Raw genomic sequence first — 21,500 nt, forward strand, 5'->3', positions numbered from 1 at the left:
TGGTACTTTTTTCTCATAAATTTGTGACTTTATAATATGGTAAATTCCTGATTTTTGCCTCCTTCTCTCGGCTCAGTTTTTTTTTACATTTTTTTCAACCTACAATGGCCCTCATGTGCCGTCGTATGTAATTACTCCCAGGATTTGGCGACATCTAGTGGTGAAGTTTCAGATTACAACCAAGTGAAACTTCTCCCACGTGTCCAGCATGTAGGAGGACAACTGTGGCTGACGTGAAAATGCAAAATGCTCAGATTGTCTGTTCTGGGCTGCCGTAGAAACGTGGCAGCGGCTCCGTGAAGAGATATAAATGTGTTATTGTAAGGTAACGAGATGCAGCCCCATAAATGTTGCAGTTCCTTTCACGTGTCAACTGGTCTCTGGGCAGAGTTGCCATACAAGAGCCTTTATTCACACGGCCTTTAAAATGCAATCTGAGAGTCAGTCATTTCAAATCAGCGTCAGTTCTGAGGGGTAAACTGTGGTCCACACAATAGAAGCAGAAGAATATGATTGTAAGCAGAATCTACCTTATTGGTAATGTTGAACCAAGATTAAAATCAAGACCCGCTCAGAAACCCCCTCCTTTAGAGGAAAAAGTTCTCTTTGTAGATTATCATATATCATTAGGTTAGTTATCAGGCACCATCTGCTGGCAGAAAATAGTACTTTAACCTTTTCACAAAGGGGTTCATGACAAGAGGACAGTTTGTCCCAATGGGATCGGATCATATGAACATGTACAACATGTGCACCGCCATAAATAACTTCAGGGAGAGGAGCGACACATGCGTACCGGTGTTTTATTACAAGCTAAGAATGCAGTCACACACATGTTTTCTGTCATACCGCAAAACCAATTGACATTAATAATCCTGTCATGTTTAAATGGATAGAATACAGTTAATCTAATTAAAAGTGAGCCCGGTCTACAACATAGTTATGGTAAGTTTGTTGAAATCACTTCCCATGTTCCTGATGACTTCATATATTTCACATTTAACCAACAACAGCGCTCATGTTTTAACACTCGTCGTTATAACTTAGGTATTTATCGAAGTTCTTCAGAGTTTCTTTTTCCGGCCACAATCTTCATATCAGACAACCACACTCAGGTAGAATAAAACAAAATACGACAAATCAATTGTAAGAAAGTGTCCTGCTGTAAAAATGGTTCCCGATCATCTAAAAAAAAGACTTAAAAATCACAGTCTTGTGAACTAATGCTTTCAAGTACAACTATCTGTCCTCCTGGGGTTGATCCATAAAGACCTCCCTATCTAATTCAGCGGACTCTTCCACGTCTTCGGATATCTCCTCTTCTAGAGACTCATCATAGTCGTGATCGTCTAGGGTCTCCTCGTCGACCTCCTCTTCTCCTGAGTCCCCAGCAACCTCCTCCTCCTCCTCACTTTGTTCTGTTATTTCCTCATCGTCTTGCTCTTCTGGTGTAACTGCTTCTTCCTCCTCTTCTGCAATGTCTTCCTCCTCTCGCTCCTCTATAATACCTGCCTCTACTTCCTGCTCCAGTGGCTGTTCCTCCTGCATGGCCTCCTCCTCCTCCTCCTCCTCCTCCTCCTCCTCTGCTTCATCTACAGAAGCATGCTGCTCATCCTTTTCCGCCACATCTTCGAGCGTCTCCTGCACCTCGGTGTCCTCCGGTGTGGTCGTGGAGATGACCTCTTCTGCAGCTGGACCCTCCTCCTTTGACTCGGCTTTCACTGACCAAGCAGCCTTTTCCAACTGAGGTAGATAGATATGTTATTTGTTATTCAACCTTCAACAGTTGCATCTTGAAAAACAATGGGTTTTTTTTAACGCTGTCAAGTTCAACAGAATAGTGGAGATTTGATACTGTAGTCTTAGAACAAGCAGCAGGGTTCTACCTGGGAGTGAAACGTCTGCAGCTGAGCCATGACGCTGCTGCGGAGGTGCTGAGAAGTCAGAAACTGCTCATCCAGAGTCATCTGCACCGAACTGAGCATCTCCTCTAACACATGGGCAAGCATGGCCTGCTTCGCCTCGGCGAGCTCCCTGAAACACACACCAGAAAAATGAAGACAGCAAATTGAAATATCGCTCAGGCATGGATGTCAACTCCACCTGAACTCACTTTATTGCAGCCATCTCCTGGTCGTTTGTATGAAGTGCAACATGGTGAAGGTGCATCAACTCCTTCAGCTCATTCAGCTCTGAGGCCTGCCCCTCTAACTGTGCATTGAGAGCCTCCGCTGACGCGACCTGCTCGTCCACTCTGGATCGCGCGCCGGCCACGCCGTTGGTCAGCACGGCCACATTTTCCACCAGTGCTGAGCTGGATCTCAAATCGCCCGCTACGCTCGCCTTCACGGCCTCGAACTCCTCACTCTGGTTCTTAAACATGGCCTGGAGACTCGTGACGGACAGGAAGACCTGCTTCATCTCGGTGATTTGGGCGTCTATCTCATCGCGGAGGTCCCAAAGCTGCGAGGAGAGGTCGGAGTTCTTCAAATTCTCCGATGTTGCCAGGGCAACCTCGGCCTTCTCCTGAGCCTGTTTCTGGGCCTCCTCCAGGGCAAAGATCCTCTCCTCCACAGCCAATCCTGAATCAGCCTAGGGAGTGGGAGGAATGACTTAGCCATGTGGTTTGACTTTAGTGAAAACAATTCTAATTCTAATTATAATATCTCTCATTGTATTAGCTCATTGTTTGTATAGCATTACACTGAGTAGTTATGGCGCTTTAGATGATTTTTGCATTAATATGACTGATTTGAAAGGCATTGAATTACGATATTTTAAACCAATTAAATTTCCAGAAAATTGAAAATATCATGATCAGCCTATATTGTCTGATTATATTGTCAGATATGTAGCATTATTGATATGTATTTAAATGTCAAAGAGTGGTCGTGCTAAAATTAACAACAGGTGTTTCTATCAGCGTCAAGTCCGCCATTAAAAAAAAGAAAGTACATTTTACAGTTATAGCTTTTCAAAATAAATTCACGGACCACGATTTTCATTCATATTATCCACTAAATAACACAATAGTACACATGACTAAAACGCTTTTCGTACACACATTCCTACATATTTGTTAATGTCTTTGTGTTTATTCATTTATTCAAAAACGAAAAATGCGGTTGCTTTACTTTGAAGGCACATAATCAAGATCCGGTATCTTTCGCGGTCGTTGGCTAATAGCTAGCTTAATGCAGCCGTTGGACGCAGCCACTAGTCTACAACGCGGAAATTACTTACAAATTAACCAGTTGTGAGTTTAATTTGACCCTGGCTCACGACAAAACAAAAGAAAAACAACGACAAAACCAGTAAATGTAAGAAAAAAGTTACGTTAGTTTAGTATGTCGCGTAGAAAATATACGGTTAGCTAACAGTTTACCCGTGTGCTCGTCATCTGCGTCATCTGCTGGAGGTTCGTGATTCTCTTCTGCGTCGCAGCCAGAGACTCCGACAGTTGGTCGAGTCCGTTCTGCTGCTCCACACAGAACCAGCCCATCACGGAGACCCCCACCGTGAAGACCACGATGAACCACAGAGCCGGAGACGTGGAGGAAGTCGTCTTTTTCCGGGACGGCGGTGACACCGATGGCTCCAACAAAATGGAGGTGTCTTCTTCTTGGGGCTTCTTTGACTTGCGCTTGGCCATGGCGGCGGCGGGAGGAGAGCAGTAGGAGGAGGACTGGAGTGGACCTGGTGTGTGTCTTCGCTGAAATGGATTCAGCAAAGTGTGGCTGGCTTCTGGTCTGGAGACTCAAAGGTATCATGTTTATTTTCCCCTTTTGACCTAGTCATTCATTGGACTCCCCCCATAACGTTGACAGCAACTGCTGGTGGTGTCCGCGGGGGGCGTGACAGCATATTATGTAACAGCAGATCCACCACAGTAGTATAATGCCACAGTGTAAAAATAGCCAATTGGATGGAAAAGTCTCCGTTAACTGCAGGAACATCAGCAACAAACATATTTAAGTGTCATAAATTTAAAGTTGGACCCTGGTGTGTGCCTGGTTTTGTGCTGTTGTGTTGTTTGTGTGTAGCAATGCATTATAGTTGAGCTTAGAAACATTTGAGTGACAGTGATTTGAGTACTTGTTACCTTCCACTTCTTATGGTTGGTGCTTTCACGGAGCTGTTGTGGATTGAATCTCACTTAATAAGACTTTTTCGCAATGTAATGTAAAGAGCCATTAATGACAGTTAACAGTTTGGTAATTTGTAGACTTTCAGAGAAACCTTCTTCCATAATGCTGCTTGTCCGCCACCACCACCACCAAAAGAGGCTAAACCAGGCAACCTTCAGCTCTGAAAAGTAAAGCCGAGGTGGAAGTGCCTAAACTTGCATTCTTTTCAAATGGCGAGCAGAGAGAGACTCCTCCGGTTGCACAAAGTGTGATTCTATAGAAGTCTGTCAGGAAACGACCCGATACGTTACAGTGCGATGCAAGTAAAAAAGGCAGGGTATACTTTAGGGCGTGGCTAGCTTGTTATTGACAGGTCGTTACCATGCCGCCGTCTGGTCTGAGAGTTGTCTGTGATTGTTAAGTTTGTGAGAATTAGGCATTTGGTTGTGCTTGGCTCCGACCTCTTGTGTCACTTCTGTCCACAAATAAATAGGCATCATCCTGGTGATTATGTCCACTTCTTATATAACCTGTTGGGATAAACCATCCAACATATACAGGACATTGTTATTCTTAAATATTGAACTGAAAAAAGTCTGATTTCTACAGGGAAATGTACCCTATGAGCTCCGACATAAATATATGAAAGCATTAGGAAAAGTAAAAGGGAACATAACGAGGTGCAAGTTAATTGTCAATCTTCATCCTTCAAAGTAAAAGCTGTTTTTTTAATGGTAATGTGACAAAACAAAACACTATCCGCCTAATCACGGCACTTAATTTAGCACACTGAGCTGCTAAAAAGCTGCTTGTGTGTTACTTTTGTGTACTCGTGCGTGAGCTATACAAACACAACATTGCCCTGAGGGCTGCAGGTAGTAAATAATTCCTCAGCCTTTTATTTAGTGACAGTAACTCAAAGGCAAATACATCATGATATAAGTGTTTTAATATCATTTAAATTCATTGAACAATGAAAACATAAAATGTGTCAAATTAAGAGTGGCATAGAATGAGTTGCCACTAAATGTCAGGTAATTGATTTTAAAAAAACAGGGAGAAATCTGTTGCTTCAGCTTCTGGCCAGCAGCTGCAGCTCTTCTTCACTCTGTGAAGGAACATATTTATACTCTCAGTTTGTTTTATATACATAACTGCACAACCAAATGTGTCATCAGTCTCTTCAGGGGAAACATTTTTCATTTAGTATTAATACCTCTGACGATCAGTGTCATCGAGGACTCGGCCGTCCCCAGTTTGTTCTCGATGGCGACACTGTACTCGCCGCTGTCTTTGGCTCCGACCCGTAGGATGAGCAGGGAGCAGACGCCGCACACGTTGGTGATGTGGTAGTTGGTGTTTGTGTTCAGGCTGACGTTGTCACGGTACCACGTCACACGCGGCGCCGGATCGCCCTTAATGGCGCAGCTCATGTAGCACTCGTAGCCCTGCGGAGGCGTGCGCCGTTTCAGGGGAATGATGAACGCCGGCGGCGACCGGAAGTCAAAGGATTTCCACTCTGGCATATTGACCTTGAACTTTCCTGAAACGCAAAGAAACGCATAAAGTTTAAGGGTTTCACAGATGGCGGACATCGCTCCAACATCTGTAACTCAATGCAAATTCTTGTTTTATTTGTCTCTCTGAAAAAGAGATGAGCAAGAAACTTTTTTCTTTTGTTGATGTTGATTGTGGTTGCCTTTTTTATTAAGCTGATAAAGATTACAAGTAAGCTTTTGCAGGAACTTAAATCTGCATTTCGGCGTACAGTGTAACGTGCACCATGATTCAGTGAGTGCAGGAAAAGTGAGAATTGATTCTTTGCGATTCAATCGGAGACACAAACCTTTTTGCTTTATGGTTTCAAACACCGGCGATTCGGAAGGTGTTGAAGGACCCATGTCATTTTTGGCGAACACCCTGAACTTATACTCCCGTCCGGGCAAAATATTGGTAACCGTGAACTTATTGTTGAAGAGGTTGTCCGCCGCTGTCCTCCATGTGCGTTTGAAGGAGTCCCTCTTGGATACCATGTAGTGTAGTCGGTCGTCCCTTTTCTCATCCGGAGAGGGATCCCAGGACAGAGTCACCGTTCCTGGGATGTTCTCATCCAGCTGCACCGGACCTGGAGGCTTGGGATCATCTACATCCACATTTAGAGGTACAGAAATAACCGGGGTTCTGAGTTACAAACATCTACGTACAGTAATCCAGCTCAGTTTCTCAATTCAAGGCTATAACAATCACCTGTTACTCTAATTTCCACATTGAAACTCTCCTGGCCCACAATGTTCTTGACGGTAATGGTGTAGATGCCGCTGTCGGACCGCTCGGATGTGGGGATCAACAGCTGAGAGCCTTTGTCGGAGTTTGTAATGGTTACGTGTTTGGCCACCGGAGTGCCGTCTTTGAGCCATGAGATTTGTGGCAGCGGGGAGGCCTGCAGGCAATAACAAAGATATCACATTCATTTGTTAATTCAATCAAATACATTTCCAATCAAGACATGAGGAGGAAAACTTCTTGGTACGGTACCTCAAAGTTGATGTTCAGACGGACTGTGTTTCCAGATTTTACCACCACAAAGCTCTTCATGTTGCGCTCTTTGAACTTTGGCCTTACTGTGAGGATAAGATTCACAATTTCATGTTTAGATTATTGTTGTTACGCAATTGACCAAACTCGTAGGTTTCCCATAATTTTTAAAACAAAATATTAATGCTCAGATTTTTATAAAAATACGGTCTATTGTATTGATTAGAATATGAATTAAATTGTATTTATATAGCCCAATAGCACACATTTGCCCCAGCTGTATTTTTCATCATTAATGATGAGTAACAGGCTGCTCTGGCATTACGGAGGGATGTATCTCCGTATCTCCTTTTTATATTATACTTATATTTGGAGAGGGCAATATCATCGACTGTCATTCACAGTGAGCCTGCAGCATTATCGACAGGTTTCATTATTATTGTAAAATATAATGTCTCAGGCAAAATAATATCACTACAGAGACTGTCAAAGTCTTGATTTAAATTGAAAATGTTCTTACCAGGAGGAGGCATGGCAATGATGTAATTGTCGAAGGCTCGAGGTTCTCCGTCACCTCCGTAATTGGTGGCAATAACTCGCACCCAGTAGCTGGCCATTGCCTTCAAGCCCAGCACGTTGTAAGAAGTTCGAGTAATTGGTATTGCATTACAACGGCTCCATTCAAGGTTTTCCATTAGTCTGATCTCCACGCAGTAGCCCTGGGCTTCATCCTCCACTCCTTTCATTTCCTTAGGTTTAGTCCAAGCCAGTGAAAATGTGTTGTAATCGGAGGATGTTAGCTTCAGGTCTGTGACTTTGCCTGGGGGCTCTGAAATTACAGCAGTGGGAGATGATTGGCGCCACCTTGCCGTGCTTCATATATTATATGTTATATTATATCTAACCAAAGAGCCACAGACTGGCATTGTGTTGAACAGCATCGTCTGACATAATTCCCAGTGAAGACAACTGCAATAGAAGATAAGAACTCAGTGTGATGGGCTTACTCATCGGATCTCTTGCGATCACGGTGTCACATGGGATACTAGGATCTCCTGCACCAGATAGGTTGATGGCAGACACCCGAAATTCATACGCCGCCCCTTCAAAAACATCGTTCACTGCATATTTTGTATCTGTGGAAACAGAGATGGTTATCGTGTCACTGGATGATGTATGTAGGCGTATGCATAGCAGGCATGAATGTTCACACGGCTATATTCCTGCAGCTTGCCATGCCACTTGGTTACCTGTAATGGGCCCCCCCTGGTTTACAAGGCTCCAGTAATTGGTGCCTTTCTTGTTCTTTTCCAAATTGTATCCCACTATTTTGGTTCCTCCGGTGTCACATGGAGGACACCATGCCAGACTGATGCAGTCTTTAAAGGCACTGACCACTTTGGGTGCTGTTGGGGATCCAGGATAGCCTGTGGGGGGGAGACACACACCATATGACGTTTTTTTAATGCCTCCCAAATTAAGTCACGTCAACTCCAGTACAACGTGCTTTATTCGCCAAATACAATTTGACAGAAAGCTGAAAAAAGTCTGGCGAATAGAGCATGATAAAACACACCTCTGCACCTCGCTGCATGTGTTCATGCAGTTATGAATAGACATTTGTATTACCTCCCACGAGAAGCTGGATGATAATTGAGACTTACGTAGCACGCCAGCTGGTATGTCCTCCGTCTGCAGGTAATCACTGATGCCTTCTGCGTTCTTGGCTCTGATCCGGTAGCAGTATCTCCTTCCAGGGTTCACATCTGAGTCTTTGTAGCTTGGGTTGCCGCCGGGGATCTCGCCAAGATCTGACCATTTATTGCGCCCTATTTGTTGCCGTTCTATGAGGTAGCTGGTGACGGGGCATCCACCACTGTGTTTCGGTGGTTTCCATTTGAACTCAACAGATGTTACGGCACTTTCCATGATGTCCACGGGTCCTTGTGGTGGCGTGGGTTTGTCTGTCATCAGAACAGTGAAAAAGCATCTCCTTACGTACAGTGTAACGTGCAACACATGGCAGACTTTAAATCTCCTATTGTCAACTCACCCAGTACGATAAGTTTGGAAATTGCCTCCATTGTACCAAATTCATTCCTTATTTTGATTTTGACCACGCCGCCGTCTTTCCTTTGACACTTAACGAGGCGTAGTTTGCTTTCTGTAGCTGATGTTTCAATCTTCACATTGAGAGCGGGCAAAAGCTCTTCATCATCCTTGTACCACTGTGTGCTCAGCAGTGCTGCACCTGAGAACGGCAGCTTCCATTCTGCATTCTCACCTGCCTTTACAACCACCGGCTTTGTGAATTTCCCGAGAGCATCGCCATCGATTTTTGGTGGATCTTCAGTGTTGGAGAAAAACAGTTAAACCTATGTTCTTTGAACGCTTTGGGATAGTTTTAAAATGAAACATTAACCGTGTTATTATTCTTTTATTCTGACCTTGAATATTAAGCGTTGCTTCTGATTTACGGCCTTCAGCTTCAAAGCAGTACACGGCTGTATCGTCTTTTTTACAGCAATCGATGATTAACCTGTGACAGGCTCCGTCTTTGATGATCGCTACCCCATCCTCATTGGTTAGCTTAGATAGCAAGAATCAATATTCATCAGACATTTAACATTTTTTGACTCACTTCATGATATTGCAAGGAAGCAGTGATATGCATGACAGTAGTCCTATATTATACTCGTAATTCTTCTAAAAGATAGTTGACTTACCAGCTTCCCATTTTTATACCAACGTCCCTCGGAGGTCTCGCTGCTTAGTTTGCAAGACAGCTCTGCCCGTTCTCCAATATTAGCAACGGTATCTGACAGCCCACAGACGAACTGAACACCGCGATCTGCAACAGCAGGAACAACGGACACATTTTGAAATCATCAAAAGGACATTTAGTTTTCCATTACATAAAAGTAAAAAGAGCACACAAAGGGAGAGACAATGCAGAAGACACACAAGCAATTTTCTGTTTTGGAGTATAAGCAAATCAAGGACATCAATGATTATAATATTTCTGTTCCTGTCGGGCATTAACACTGTTATTTTTACAGTATGTCTCCCTCTAGTGGCCAGTATGCAGCAATGCAGAATGTGTTTCACGAAGTAGAAACTTCTTTTATACTAATTCAATTAAACATTTGCCCTTAATTTTAATGATCATTTTTACAAAGGCTGTACACATTTTAACCTATATATCCAGTCCAATTTACTAAGTGTAATTTAAACATTTTATTTGTATTTATTTGTTACAGCTAATGATCTGTGTCTTATCAATGACAAACAAAATTAATCTTCTGGTCACTGATCTTTTTTTATAGTGAATTATTTATAAATGGAAAAACCAAACGCAATTTATTATTTAGTTACTTTGATTATAATCCAGAATTATTAGAATATTTCCGAAGTTCAGCCCAAAACTTTCTGAATCCATAGATCTGAAACATGCCGAAGACGTGTCTTTCAAACAATAAACAGAAATGGTCTTACACGTCACATCAGCCCGTACTTAATATTTGTTCTTCCTTTCACTTATCTCTCTTGAGTTGGAACATTTTCTGCAGTAATTATCTCTCATATTTGAGTCAAGGTTAGGACCAAACTCATTTCCTGCACATCTCCTGCAATACTCCAGGAGTAATTCTGAGACGCTTGATAAACACGACAACTGGAACTTAAACTCATCATATAAATCTTTAATATAAATGTAATTTTACCTGTTACAGTGTCAGGAACCAAAGGTCCGGTCCGCACCCTCTTCTTTTTCTTATCATGTGCATCATTCCCTTCGTTGTCGTCATCTCCTGCTGTTAGGAGGTTCTTATTCGTGTCTTCTCCATCAGTCCTGCCCCCGGACCCAAAACCAGATCCATCGCCAGCTCCATCACCAGATCCATCACCAAGCCCATGACCAGATCCATCACCAGATCCATCACCAGATCCATCACCAGATCCATCACCAGATCCATCACCAGACCCATTACCAAACCCATGACCAGCTCTATCACCAGATCCATCACCAGATCCATCCCCAGACCCATCTCTTCCATCCCCTCCATCTCCTGCCTGTGCTCGTCTGGCTGCCTCCAGGTCGTCTTTCTGCTTCTGTAGCTTGGCCTGCTGTTCCAGTGCAAGTTTAATGAGGTCATCCTGATCCCCAGTCCGGGTGCCTCCGCGTCCTTTACCATGCGGATCGGCTGATTCAAAGCAAGCAGATACAAGCAAGGACAATGCATCGTTTATCCAAGTATCACGCTATCACGATTAGATTGTTTTATTCATTAGTGTACATATCAATATGGAGAAAAAAAGTCCCACCTTCCACTTTGAGAGAGGCACAGCTGGAAGTTAACCCGGCAATGGCATAATACGCTCCATCATCTCCCATTTTACAGTTTTTAACTTTAAGCGTGTGAATGAGCTTGTCCTCTGAGACGGTGATCTCATATTTGTCCCCGTGTTCAAGCGATGAATCCTGTTTTGACCAGGTAATTCTGTTGAGAGGTGTCGACAAGACACACTGAAAGATGGCATCCTCGCTTTCAAAGGCATTTGCATCCTTAATCTTGGCTATGAAGTCCACAGCGGGCACTGGGGGTGGGAGGAGAGAGAGGGCAGACGGGAACTTCTCATCGCTAACTGAGCCTTAAATTGTTTGCTGACCGCCAGTACACCCTGTTATTAGAAAAGCCACGACTCACCTTGAAAGTCGGTTGTAAGCACATTTGCCTCTTCAACATCAATCTGGTAAAATCCAGCATCTTCCGGCTGAGGATCTTTGATGCTGAAAACATATTTAGACCCTGTTTTCTTAAGGCTATGCTTTGAATTTTCATCATCACCGTATGGAACCAACGTCCCATCCTTTTTAGAGAAAAGGGATTGGAGAAGATTTCTTACTTTTTATTTGAACAGTGATTTATTTGAAAATGGTTTATCGTATTAACTCACCTTGTATAAGTTTACTGCACTGTTGGGGTCGTGTAGCGTCATGTCGAGGCTGAATTCTGCTCTCCCGTTGGGTTTTACTTCTATCTGTTTCACATTTCCCACTTGCTCCACAACCTGAAAAAGAAACGCATGCGTCTGTAGATGTTGCTCTGAATTCTTTGCTCTTTTATTTATTTTTTATTTCAGCAGCATTGAACAGATCATGGATGTTCGGTTTTTTAAGATGCACTCGGCTGGTTTAGCCTCGGGCCAAACGAGTCAAAACAAACCTTGGAAAAAATACTTGGGACGTGCTTTCAAAGAGTAACTTTAAACCTTATAATGTTGTTTTCCAGACATCCAGTGGATAACTTCTCACCTTTTCTGCAGTGATGTATACATTTACCCCCCTGTGACATCTCTTTGGGGGTGTGGTTAAAGGTGCAACATACTTCTGACCACAACCAGCAGTGAATCAGACTTGAAACTTTCAACCAGCCCTTACGAAACGTAACTACGGCAACTAGTCTGCCTTTACGTCCTTGCTGTATATACTCCCACTCCAGCAACCTTGGTGTAGTTTTTACATTAGCTTTTTACTTCTGCTGATTGCTTCAAAAATCATAAAAGTGGTTAAATTGTGAAGATTTTCTTGCTGAACAAAACGGGTTGGTATCAAACTTTTATTTGCCTAGAACTGATTTTCAGCAATGCAAAAACTATCTCAAAAAACGATGGCTTCTCGTTGAGGGAAGAGGTTTCATGCCGTCCAGGTGTTAAAACAGGACGGTACCTTCGCCTGCTCATCCTGCCTTTCCTTCTTCAGCTGGTTGAGTCTCTTCAGCAGCCAGCGGAAGTCAGTGACGCCAAAGTCCGCACAGATTTTTTCGTAGTCCTTCTTTGGTGCACTGATGAGCAGTTCCAAGAGCTTTGGATCAATTTCTCCCTCTTTTTTTGGTGGCAGTTGTTTCTTTCTGGTGACGACAACACTGAAAAGAGAGTAAAATGAGAGTGAAATCTATTTGGAGAGCCACAGTCAGACAGAAAAAAAAAAACAATCCTGAAGTTAACCTACGTTTTCTTGAGCATTTTTCTGAAATCTTGAGGTGCTTGTCCGTTTCCTAAAAGAAAATTAGACAAATAATTCCACTATCATGTTCATTCAAAGTCTGTAGATTAAACTCTATAAATGGTTCTTACCAAACCCTTGAAATTAAATTAATTTGTATATCTTTTTGTTCTCAGTCTCAGTATTCGACCATGTCCAACATGTTATTGTTGCTGCTGGGACCCAAATTCAAGAAGGAACAAAAAAAACCCAATCATAAAATATCTGTAAATACATTTATGGATGATGGAAAAAGTAAAACGTAAGCTCCTTCCTAGACTAAATGTCATACCTTCCCGGGGTTTCTTTTTGAAGCCAACTGAAAACAAAAAAATAGCAAAACAAGAAATGATTAATGAATAGTCACCAGTGTAGCTTTTTAATTGATAAATGTATTATTTTTACCTGCAATGACGTTGAGAGTTGCCGTGCAGACGGCTGTTCCATACTCGTTGGTGGCAAAGCACCTGTAGGTGTCGGCTTGATCCGGCTTGAGATTAATCATCTGATAAAACATAATCGTATAAGATTACACCTGTGGCTGAATATGAGCTTGACACGAGGAATGAACTCTTCTAATCGTACAAACAATCCTATTAAAATCTACATATTTAATACAGGTCAGCGGGGAGTACAGGAGAACAGATTGTGACGTATTAGCATAACGCTTATTAATTTGCGTTTTTTACGAGATTTTATTGAGATGGCGTTTAGTTTTCTCACCTCCAGAATGTGTTCCTGAGCTCTTTCGTCGTATCTGGTCTTGTACTTCTCGGGGTCGTCCACCTTGCCTTTGTTACGCCCCCATGTTACAGCTGGTGCCGGCTCTCCGCTTACCACTGCTTTGAAAAGTCCTTTTTTACCTGGAGAGAAAAAAAATCAGAATCCAGAGAGATGCACAACTGTAATACACTTCTGGATGTTATTTGATAATGTTGTTATCAAAGTCTTCTATTTACCCTCTTGAGCGGTCACGGGCATCGGTTTCCGGGTGAAGTCGGGCGTTGACTTTCCCACGGGTAGTTCCTCAACATATTGAGTGATCATGACCCCGGGAACTCTGGACCTTTTCTTGATGGCCACTGTTAAGACCAGAGAATACCAGTGTGAGGCTTTTAATTCCCCGAGATTAATACGACTAATAGGTCCCAGAATAACAGGGAGGAAAATCAAACGTTTTAATGAAGAAGTCAGGCAATAATTGGCCTTTTTTTTACCATTATGTGAACAACCCTGATTTGATTTTATGTTTGCACATTAAAGGTTTGCTGGAAACCGGTTTAATCATGGATCATGGGTTTTGCAATACTGTATTTACTGTGATAAACACAAGCCTTTTGGTTTTATGAGCACATACAGACAAGGGAGTTAAAACACCCAATGAACGAGGTCACTCCCACACAGTTTATGCTATCTGTGATAACGTGCCCGTGTTATTAGGTCAGGGCAGCCATGGCGCTGCTATCGCTGGCCCAGCCGTTTTCAGTGTCAGTTATTGATGAGAGAAAATGGGCGACACACGGGGAATCTCTAGATAAGTCGGCCACCGGCCCTCCGTCTGTGGCTCTTTTGTACAGTACTTTTCCAAAAGCGTCAAACTTCCCTTCAAGGGGATGAAAAAGATGTAAAAGAGCATGTCAGCCGTTGGTGGCTTCAAAGATGTAAATTCTTTTTTAGTATAATGTAATTCCTGTTTTGGCTGTGATGGGGAAAAACCTGTTTCCCCTGCAGCTCTTTATCTAGCAGCTCACCGTAGCTCCTTCTTGTTCCATTACTCCTCGCAATGTTTCAAACTGATCTGCTGTCAGAAAAACCCGCCCGACGTGACGGTTGTCTTGTTTTCTACAGCAGCAGGCGTCAAAAACTTCTGATGAACACATTGGATTTTCTGTGACTATTTCATAAGAAAGTTGACTTTTATTATGAATAACATTCAACATTTTTGGGCGGAAATATATTGCAATATTTTCATCTGTGGTGCATTTATTTAATTTACAATTTTTTGCCACTTTAAAGCAAACATAAAACAAAAGAAATTTAAAAAACAAATGTTATTCGATCAAGTCAATATCCACACTGTTAAAACACTCCTGAGCGAAACCATGGGGTAGGATATGGTTAAACATATCCCAGTTGTATGTAAACCTTAGTGTTAAAATCAGTAATATTATATTCAATAGAGATTATATTCAAGATAAACACCATAGCAACCAGTTATGGTCATTGAGATGGGCATTGCACACATTACTCCTCAATTTACTTTTGAATGCAGTTACACTAGAATTCCACAAGAGGTCAATATTTCCTTTCTCTTTGTCAAGCATTCCTGCTCCACATCATGGCAAGACTGAGCTGATTAAGATGTATTTAGATTCAATTGTATTTCTATTTTTGTCTAAAAGGCAAACATGTATATCAAAACTCAAAACCTGTTTTTTAAATTTTATTTATTTTAATATAAATTCCAATGTACTATTATTTTGTATTATATAATGAGTAAGGGCATTTTATTCACTGTGAATGATATGAATGACAACCCCTTGGGACCATGAAGAGTTCCCCCCTATGGTGCTGGAAACGTTATCTTTCTAGGCTTTCAGCGGTAGGATGACTCGGCACACAGCGGTAAGTTCATCCAGCGGCTGTTGAAAACAACTCCAACGTCTGTTACTCCGTTTTTATTATTATTATTATTTTTAAACCACATGATGACTCGGCTGCTTCATTCACCCTGGAGTGTGAACCTTTAGCATCACTTTGCTGCTGCATCATACAGATAAACAGCTAATTACCGCCTGCAGAATCAAATATGACCCACAATTATTGTAGTAAAATCAGGTCTTAAACCATGTGGAACATTTGTAGTCTTAAGCCCCTTTTCCCAGTGGACTTGTATTATGTGGGGATGTCACGGGATTTAGAAATGACCCCCCCCCCCCTCGACCTCTGTGTTTCCTTTGCATGGGATAAACGATGTTTGTATTTTACTTGAATTTACCCACATTATCCCCAGATGCAATTGAAAATATCGATGCTGTTTCCTGTGTACTGCTTTCTTTTTCTGCAGCGACGAGAGGCTCCCACATACAGAAATAACTTAACACTACAGGCGTTTGTATTGAGCCTGTTGAAAGACAGAAAAATGTTCCTCCCCGCATGCTGCCATGCATCCTTCCTATCGTCTTTCAAGATTTGGCTCTTTTGATGGATTTGAGCTCGCTCTGTCTGTATGTGCGTCTCCATGTTGTACAGCGAGTCCTGAATTTTCACACAAAATGCTGTCAAAACATGAATTTCCAACGCAGCCTCCAGGTTGTTGAAATCTATTCTGCCCTGTGACCTTGACCTTACATCGACGGCACAGATTCCCAAGGGAACCCACGTAAGAAGGCAGGTGATGATGCTCATGGAAAGGAGGGGAAAATAAAGATTCACTATTCAGTAACGTAACTTGAATTAATTTACTTCCAATGTCAGAACAACAAAGTGAACTTCAAAGTCAAACCAGATCCAAATAAACCCACCCTCATAAAATGATTTGCCTGCTTTGCGACATACACTCAACTCAAGGGTTGACTTCTTTCACATACTTCCAATGTGACTGTTACCTTTATGTCGCCCATTCTTCATCACGTTTCTACAGCAGCCCTTCTCCAGTTAGAGGGCGCGTATTGAATATTCATCAAACAGTGCGTGTCATCTCTCAAGGGGATTGGTTTACGTGTTTACCGTATATCATCCCAATGCAGGCAGGATTTCTTGCTCCTCGAGCATTGATTCACTCATAATCCGAGTCTGGTAGGACAGCAGTCAGTCGTTTGTCTCGGCATACCAATCACTCCTGGAGCAAACTGAGAGATTTGGAGACCGGCAGCTTTCTTGACACCTTCAGGAAGAATTTGTTGGCTGTACACGGCTGATATCTCTTCCATAAACCACTCAGAGGCACCAGAGTGATGGCTCCTGCGTGTGAATGGTTTCATGCACTTGGAGAGTGTTTCTTGTAAGAATACAATGAAATTGGTACATTTCTTGTCCTTAATATAAATCCACAATACTTTTTTTTTTTACATACTAAAGAAGTGGTATTTGTATTCAAATAAAGTTCATATACAAGTGTAATTACTTTTCTTCCTCTCTTCCAGTCATATTTTACTATTGAATTTCTTTGGAAAATGAATGCAAAGCTTGTTCTGTTCAGCTGGATGAAATGTGTAACCACTCAGAATTTATGCCCGTGTATATCCTTTCTCAAGTATTTGTGAAGGGCTTTGACTTACAGGGGACAGAACATGCTCACTGGCAGGTTCATGGTGGTATATTGTATACTACAACATGCTCCTGTGTTTCTTAACTACAGATATTACAGTATTAGAAACATTATTTTTGTCATATTTAGAGACTGCAATGCTGCGTTGTAGCGTAGCGGTCTGCTCTGGTGCACAAGGTGGTATATTCTAATGAGCCTGCATGTGATTGGAATGAGCAGTTTTTTTATCAAGATTATTTTAGGGCATGTTTTGCCTTTTTATTTGAGCAGCTGGAGAATGACAGGAAATGGGAGCAGTGAGAGTGGCGGATTACCATTACCAAGGCCACTGGATGAAATTGAACAAGGGTCAATGTCAAGGATTCAGCTAGGGGGGAAATCCAATGCAGACGTGCTTTCAACTTGCATTCTTTCAAATGGCCAACAGGGGGCGACTCCAGGTTTCAAACAGAAGTCAGATTGTATAGAAGTCTGAGAGAATCACCCTCCTTCTCACATGGATTCTCACATTGTAAATGTAAATGAGTTTATGGTCCCGTTCCCTGGTGTGAAGTCTTGTTCTTGTTCACCGTCATTATGTCCTTTTCATATATGCAGTTTACAAAAAAAAAAAAAAGAGAGAAAACACAAAAAAAGTCTCACACTTTCCAGACTTACCCGAGGCTTTTGGGTCCTGGGTTATTTTTGAACTCATTGCAGCGTCGTCGTCTGTTGTTTGTTAACTCGGAGCTTTGATCACTTTTTGGCTGAAACAGAAAGAATATTGTATGTAGCTGTACATCCGTTTTCATTGCATTTGTCAGTATTCAAAACCAACTTTTATACTTTCGCCGCTTGCAGTTTTCACCAGGCGGACATTAAATTGTGATACTGCTACTGTTCAAGACAAGAAATGATTCATATCATTATTAGATTTTCAGATTTGTGGGTTTTACACTGTACACCCCAGAAAGTATAATTCATAATACGGAGGGCAGTCTAGGAAAATCAACTAAGTTTTAATAGTTCAGATAAAAGATGAAGAGATTTGATGAAGTATTAATGGCGGGGGAAAAAGCCTTATTCAACTAGAGCAGATGTTTGGCAAATTTCCTACAGGGGTTGGTGTTTGCGTTGAAGGTAGGGTTGGTCATCTTCAAATGTTTTTTTTGCATATATTAGTTGAATCATTACATCCCGACATGAATCGGCGGACCAAGTGCTCTGACTGAATCATTTTGAATCGACAATGATTAATAAATTAGAATGCAAAAAACGTAATATATATGTAATTCACTTGGCGCTCCTGACACGGCCACAAATATCAACTCAAAGTCACATGACTCAGCCGGGCCATCCTGTGACTGCCGGGGTCAAGACCTAAAAATGGGGACAGGGGCCAGAAAAGGCTGAGAAGCGCTGCGTGGGAGCTTCTCCTTGTGTGTCATCGTATGACATCAGCCTGTCAACGTGAGGATGCCTTGACTCCCGGGTGACGCGGGCAGACACTTGGCGACATGCTGGGACACACCGTAAACATGGAATGTGAAATCCCACCTAGCGTCTGACTCTGCCCAACTGCCTGTGGAGTCGAGTGGCTGTGCCAGCCATTTAACGGCTCCGGTCCAAACATAGACGGGGACCAGAATGTCTTGGAATCAAACTGTTAAGCCAACGCACTTATCTGTGAATTTCTTTTATGCCCCCAACTCTTAAAAATGATGTTGCGCACAGTTAGGTGCCTAGTTATCTATCAGCAAAAAGACCGAAAGTAAACTTTAACAGCTTCTCCTGAGCTGATTTGTTTGTGTCGGATGGTGAAAAAGTACTGATTGTCTACCTGATTTTCTCATTTAAATACAAACCCTCTCTGGAGAGTTAATAAGAAATACAGAAGTTCTTTTGTGCCAAGTGGATGGCAATGACCTCAAAACTGAGTTTGTTTGGATCTATCAATCATCCCTCCCTTATGTCTCTGTTTGTTTATATTGTATATACTATATATTATATCACTGTTTGTTTGTTATTGTCCTAAATGTATGCACCTTAGTCACCAAGACAAATTCCTCGTTGGTGTAAAATCCTTCTTGGCAATAAATATGTTTCTGATTTTCTGTTAAGTATCTTCGGTGCTGCTGAGTGGATTTTAATGAGGGCTAAATGTGGCTGTATATCAAGATAATGATCATAAAGCTTTTTACGTAAAATGGAAAATGTGAAAAAGGATATGTGCCCTTGAACATCTTCAAGCCAGCATAATGTTTATTTTAAGGTTTTAATGTGTCCTGCAGTGTAAACCGATAGTCTCCCACCCAATCCTTTGTTAGTCACCGGGATCCAACAGGGAAGGTCATATTCATGAAATATTATACACAGACGAGATCTTCAGCATCACTATTACAGGATCTTCTCCGATCCATTCAGATTTTTTATTCTCCTTTTACAGTGTATCAAAATCCTGCCAATTCCACTGCCTTCATTCCTGAAATATTTTACAATATTGCAGTATTTTAGAGTTTACTTTTGCACCAGTACAAACACTTTCTTGATTTTATGGTTCTTGTTAGAGGCTATGCTAACGTATTAGCCATACCATGTTCAACAGGAATAGGAAATAATCGAATGCTTTGACAGCAGACGTGTCAGGGTACAGACATCTATACTCAACTGGAAGTACAGATACTCCAAAAAGGTAAAAGTAGAAGAACTGTTTCAACTTCTTTACTCAAATAAAAATTAAGAAGTACAGGCTCTCAAATGTACTCAAAGTAAAAGATAAACATTTTCCCTTTGAAAAGACATTTCTACTGGCTAACTGAATCTCACATCACATTAATAAGAAAAGAAAAAAATCGATAATTCCCTTCAAATGCAATAAAACTAAAGTAAGTAGTTTTGAAGTAGAAAGTACAGATATTTGTTTTAAAAATGTAGGGTGTAAAAGTAAAATACAGATACCTAAAACCTCTCACCTCTGTTTGACAGCCAATAAAACCAATTTAATGGTTGCCTATAATAAAACAATCCTAGTACTTTGTGAGGTGATGTACAAAAATATTGTATTTATAAATCCATCTAATCACTTGTGGCACTATATGTTTTAAAGCAATTAAACATTTATATAACTGAAGAATGTATTGTAGTTGGTCTTGGTTTGTCCTGATATTGGCTTCTCTCAACAAATGCTGCCTTTCCCCATAGTTAAATGATCATACTGTTGCCTTGGTAACCATACTATGGTAAACCATATTCAATGCCGTTGTTGCTTTTTGATCGGTAGATTATTTACCTTGAAATGGACATGAGAAACGTCCCGTTAAAAGAAGAAGAAGAAAAGCCTTACCTTCAGTTCTTCTTTGTCTGGTGTTGCTATTCGTCTTCAGCTTGAACTCTTCTCACTGTCCGATATTTCAGAGGTGACAGCCCTTTTTGTTTCGGTGATAAAAGTTCGGAGCGCATAGAAACCCATACATGGGTGAAATGTAGTTGCTAAAAAACCCCATTACAGCGGTGGTGTAAAGGCTGGAGGTTCGTCTTACTCATCCCCATGAAAGCGATCACTTTGCAGTTCGCACTGCAAATACATTATGACTGTTCATTCAATCTTGTATATCCAGTCGACGCTTTTCCACCATTACTGTTGACAATCTAAAAACAACAGGTGCATTATAAGCTATATCAAGATTCACATTCTGTCTGATTTAAGCCATGACGAATCAGTGATTGATATTACTGTCCTTAATGGTTGATGGTTTATGATTTATGGATCCACAATAGCCATGTGAGACTCTAACACCTTTTGACTGGCAGCTTCACAAGGTAACAGGATCGCCGTTCTATGGACTTTATTGGCTAGTTAATATTAACTTGAGACATTTTATTTGGTAAAACCATCTCTGGTTGATATGAACCAAGCAGCCATTCCAATTAGCTTCCAAAGTGTCAACGGAAATTCTCACAGCATGCCGGCGAGTCCCACCGGACCTGTGGTGGCGTTATAAAAAGATGGTTGCTCATCTTGGGGTTTGGTGTGACGGACTCATTGCACTGGTTTTGGCTTCAGAGGTCAGAGGTTAAACAAGCATGAGGTATCCAGACAGTTTGACCCCGACCTCATGAAAGAGACACGAGTGGGGAATAAACACAAATATCACCTCTGACCTGGCAGACTAAGTACAAAATGATGAAAGTGTGCTTTAGTAAGACTATTATAAGAACACCCATCCATCCATCGTCAACTGCTTATCCTGTTAATGGTCGCTTGGTGGCGGGGGGGCTGGAGCCGATCCCAGCTGATGACATTGGGCGAAGGCAGGGTACACCCTGGACAGGTCGCCAGACCATCACAGGGCTATTATAAGAACAATATTTAATTATTGTATCACTGAGTATGATTCCATCAGATTAAAATAGATGTCTTGGCGGTGTGTGTGTTTTGGCCAAATGGTTGTAGCGAGCAGCGACCCTATGTTTTATAGATGTCACATTGTGTGCAGTATGGACTTGTTTTGTGTTGGCCTCCTCAGAATGGCCTCGTCTGTATTGT

The 21,500-nt window shown here is 41.7% G+C and overlaps 2 protein-coding genes across 2 annotated transcripts; both read right to left on the reverse strand.

The window, feature by feature from the left end:
* Window positions 1-969: 969 nt before the first annotated feature.
* On the reverse strand, window positions 970-3,746 carry LOC311024688 (uncharacterized protein). The gene is made up of 4 exons (XM_084027212.1): window positions 3,386-3,746; window positions 2,114-2,592; window positions 1,887-2,034; window positions 970-1,743 (listed from the first exon to the last, which is right to left on the reverse strand). The coding sequence occupies exons 1-4, from the start codon at window positions 3,650-3,652 to the stop codon at window positions 1,240-1,242; spliced, it is 1,398 nt and encodes a 465-aa protein (XP_083883338.1). The 5' UTR covers window positions 3,653-3,746; the 3' UTR covers window positions 970-1,239.
* Window positions 3,747-5,113: 1,367 nt separating this feature from the next.
* Window positions 5,114-20,415, reverse strand: LOC311028598 (immunoglobulin-like and fibronectin type III domain-containing protein 1). The gene is made up of 24 exons (XM_084033265.1): window positions 20,298-20,415; window positions 17,633-17,721; window positions 13,665-13,787; window positions 13,429-13,568; window positions 13,111-13,210; window positions 12,998-13,024; window positions 12,673-12,718; window positions 12,391-12,586; window positions 11,619-11,732; window positions 11,369-11,531; window positions 10,986-11,258; window positions 10,385-10,864; window positions 9,389-9,513; window positions 9,110-9,251; window positions 8,716-9,009; window positions 8,327-8,626; window positions 7,913-8,089; window positions 7,670-7,798; window positions 7,183-7,491; window positions 6,663-6,748; window positions 6,375-6,567; window positions 5,974-6,270; window positions 5,344-5,670; window positions 5,114-5,235 (listed from the first exon to the last, which is right to left on the reverse strand). The coding sequence occupies exons 2-24, from the start codon at window positions 17,667-17,669 to the stop codon at window positions 5,231-5,233; spliced, it is 4,083 nt and encodes a 1,360-aa protein (XP_083889391.1). The 5' UTR covers window positions 17,670-17,721; window positions 20,298-20,415; the 3' UTR covers window positions 5,114-5,230.
* Window positions 20,416-21,500: the final 1,085 nt, after the last annotated feature.

Source organism: Eutrigla gurnardus (genome assembly GCF_963514095.1).
Source record: "Eutrigla gurnardus genome assembly, chromosome: 2".
NCBI classification, from domain to species: Eukaryota; Metazoa; Chordata; class Actinopteri; order Perciformes; family Triglidae; genus Eutrigla; species Eutrigla gurnardus.

Bases quoted from the DNA above. Each gene is read 5' to 3' on its own strand.
- LOC311028598 (XM_084033265.1), bottom strand. From the start codon at position 17,669: ATGAGTTCAAAAATAACCCAGGACCCAAAAGCCTCGG. The intron at 9,252-9,388 runs GTAAGTCAACTA...TTGCTATCTAAG, and splicing joins GGTATAAAAATGGGAAGCTG to CTAACCAATGAGGATGGGGT. The intron at 7,799-7,912 runs GTAACCAAGTGG...CTGTTTCCACAG, and splicing joins CCAGGGGGGGCCCATTACAG to ATACAAAATATGCAGTGAAC.
- LOC311024688 (XM_084027212.1), bottom strand. From the start codon at position 3,652: ATGGCCAAGCGCAAGTCAAAGAAGCCCCAAGAAGAAGACACCTCCATT. The intron at 2,035-2,113 runs GTGAGTTCAGGT...TGTGTGTTTCAG, and splicing joins CAGGAGATGGCTGCAATAAA to GGAGCTCGCCGAGGCGAAGC. The intron at 1,744-1,886 runs GTAGAACCCTGC...TATCTACCTCAG, and splicing joins TGCAGACGTTTCACTCCCAG to TTGGAAAAGGCTGCTTGGTC.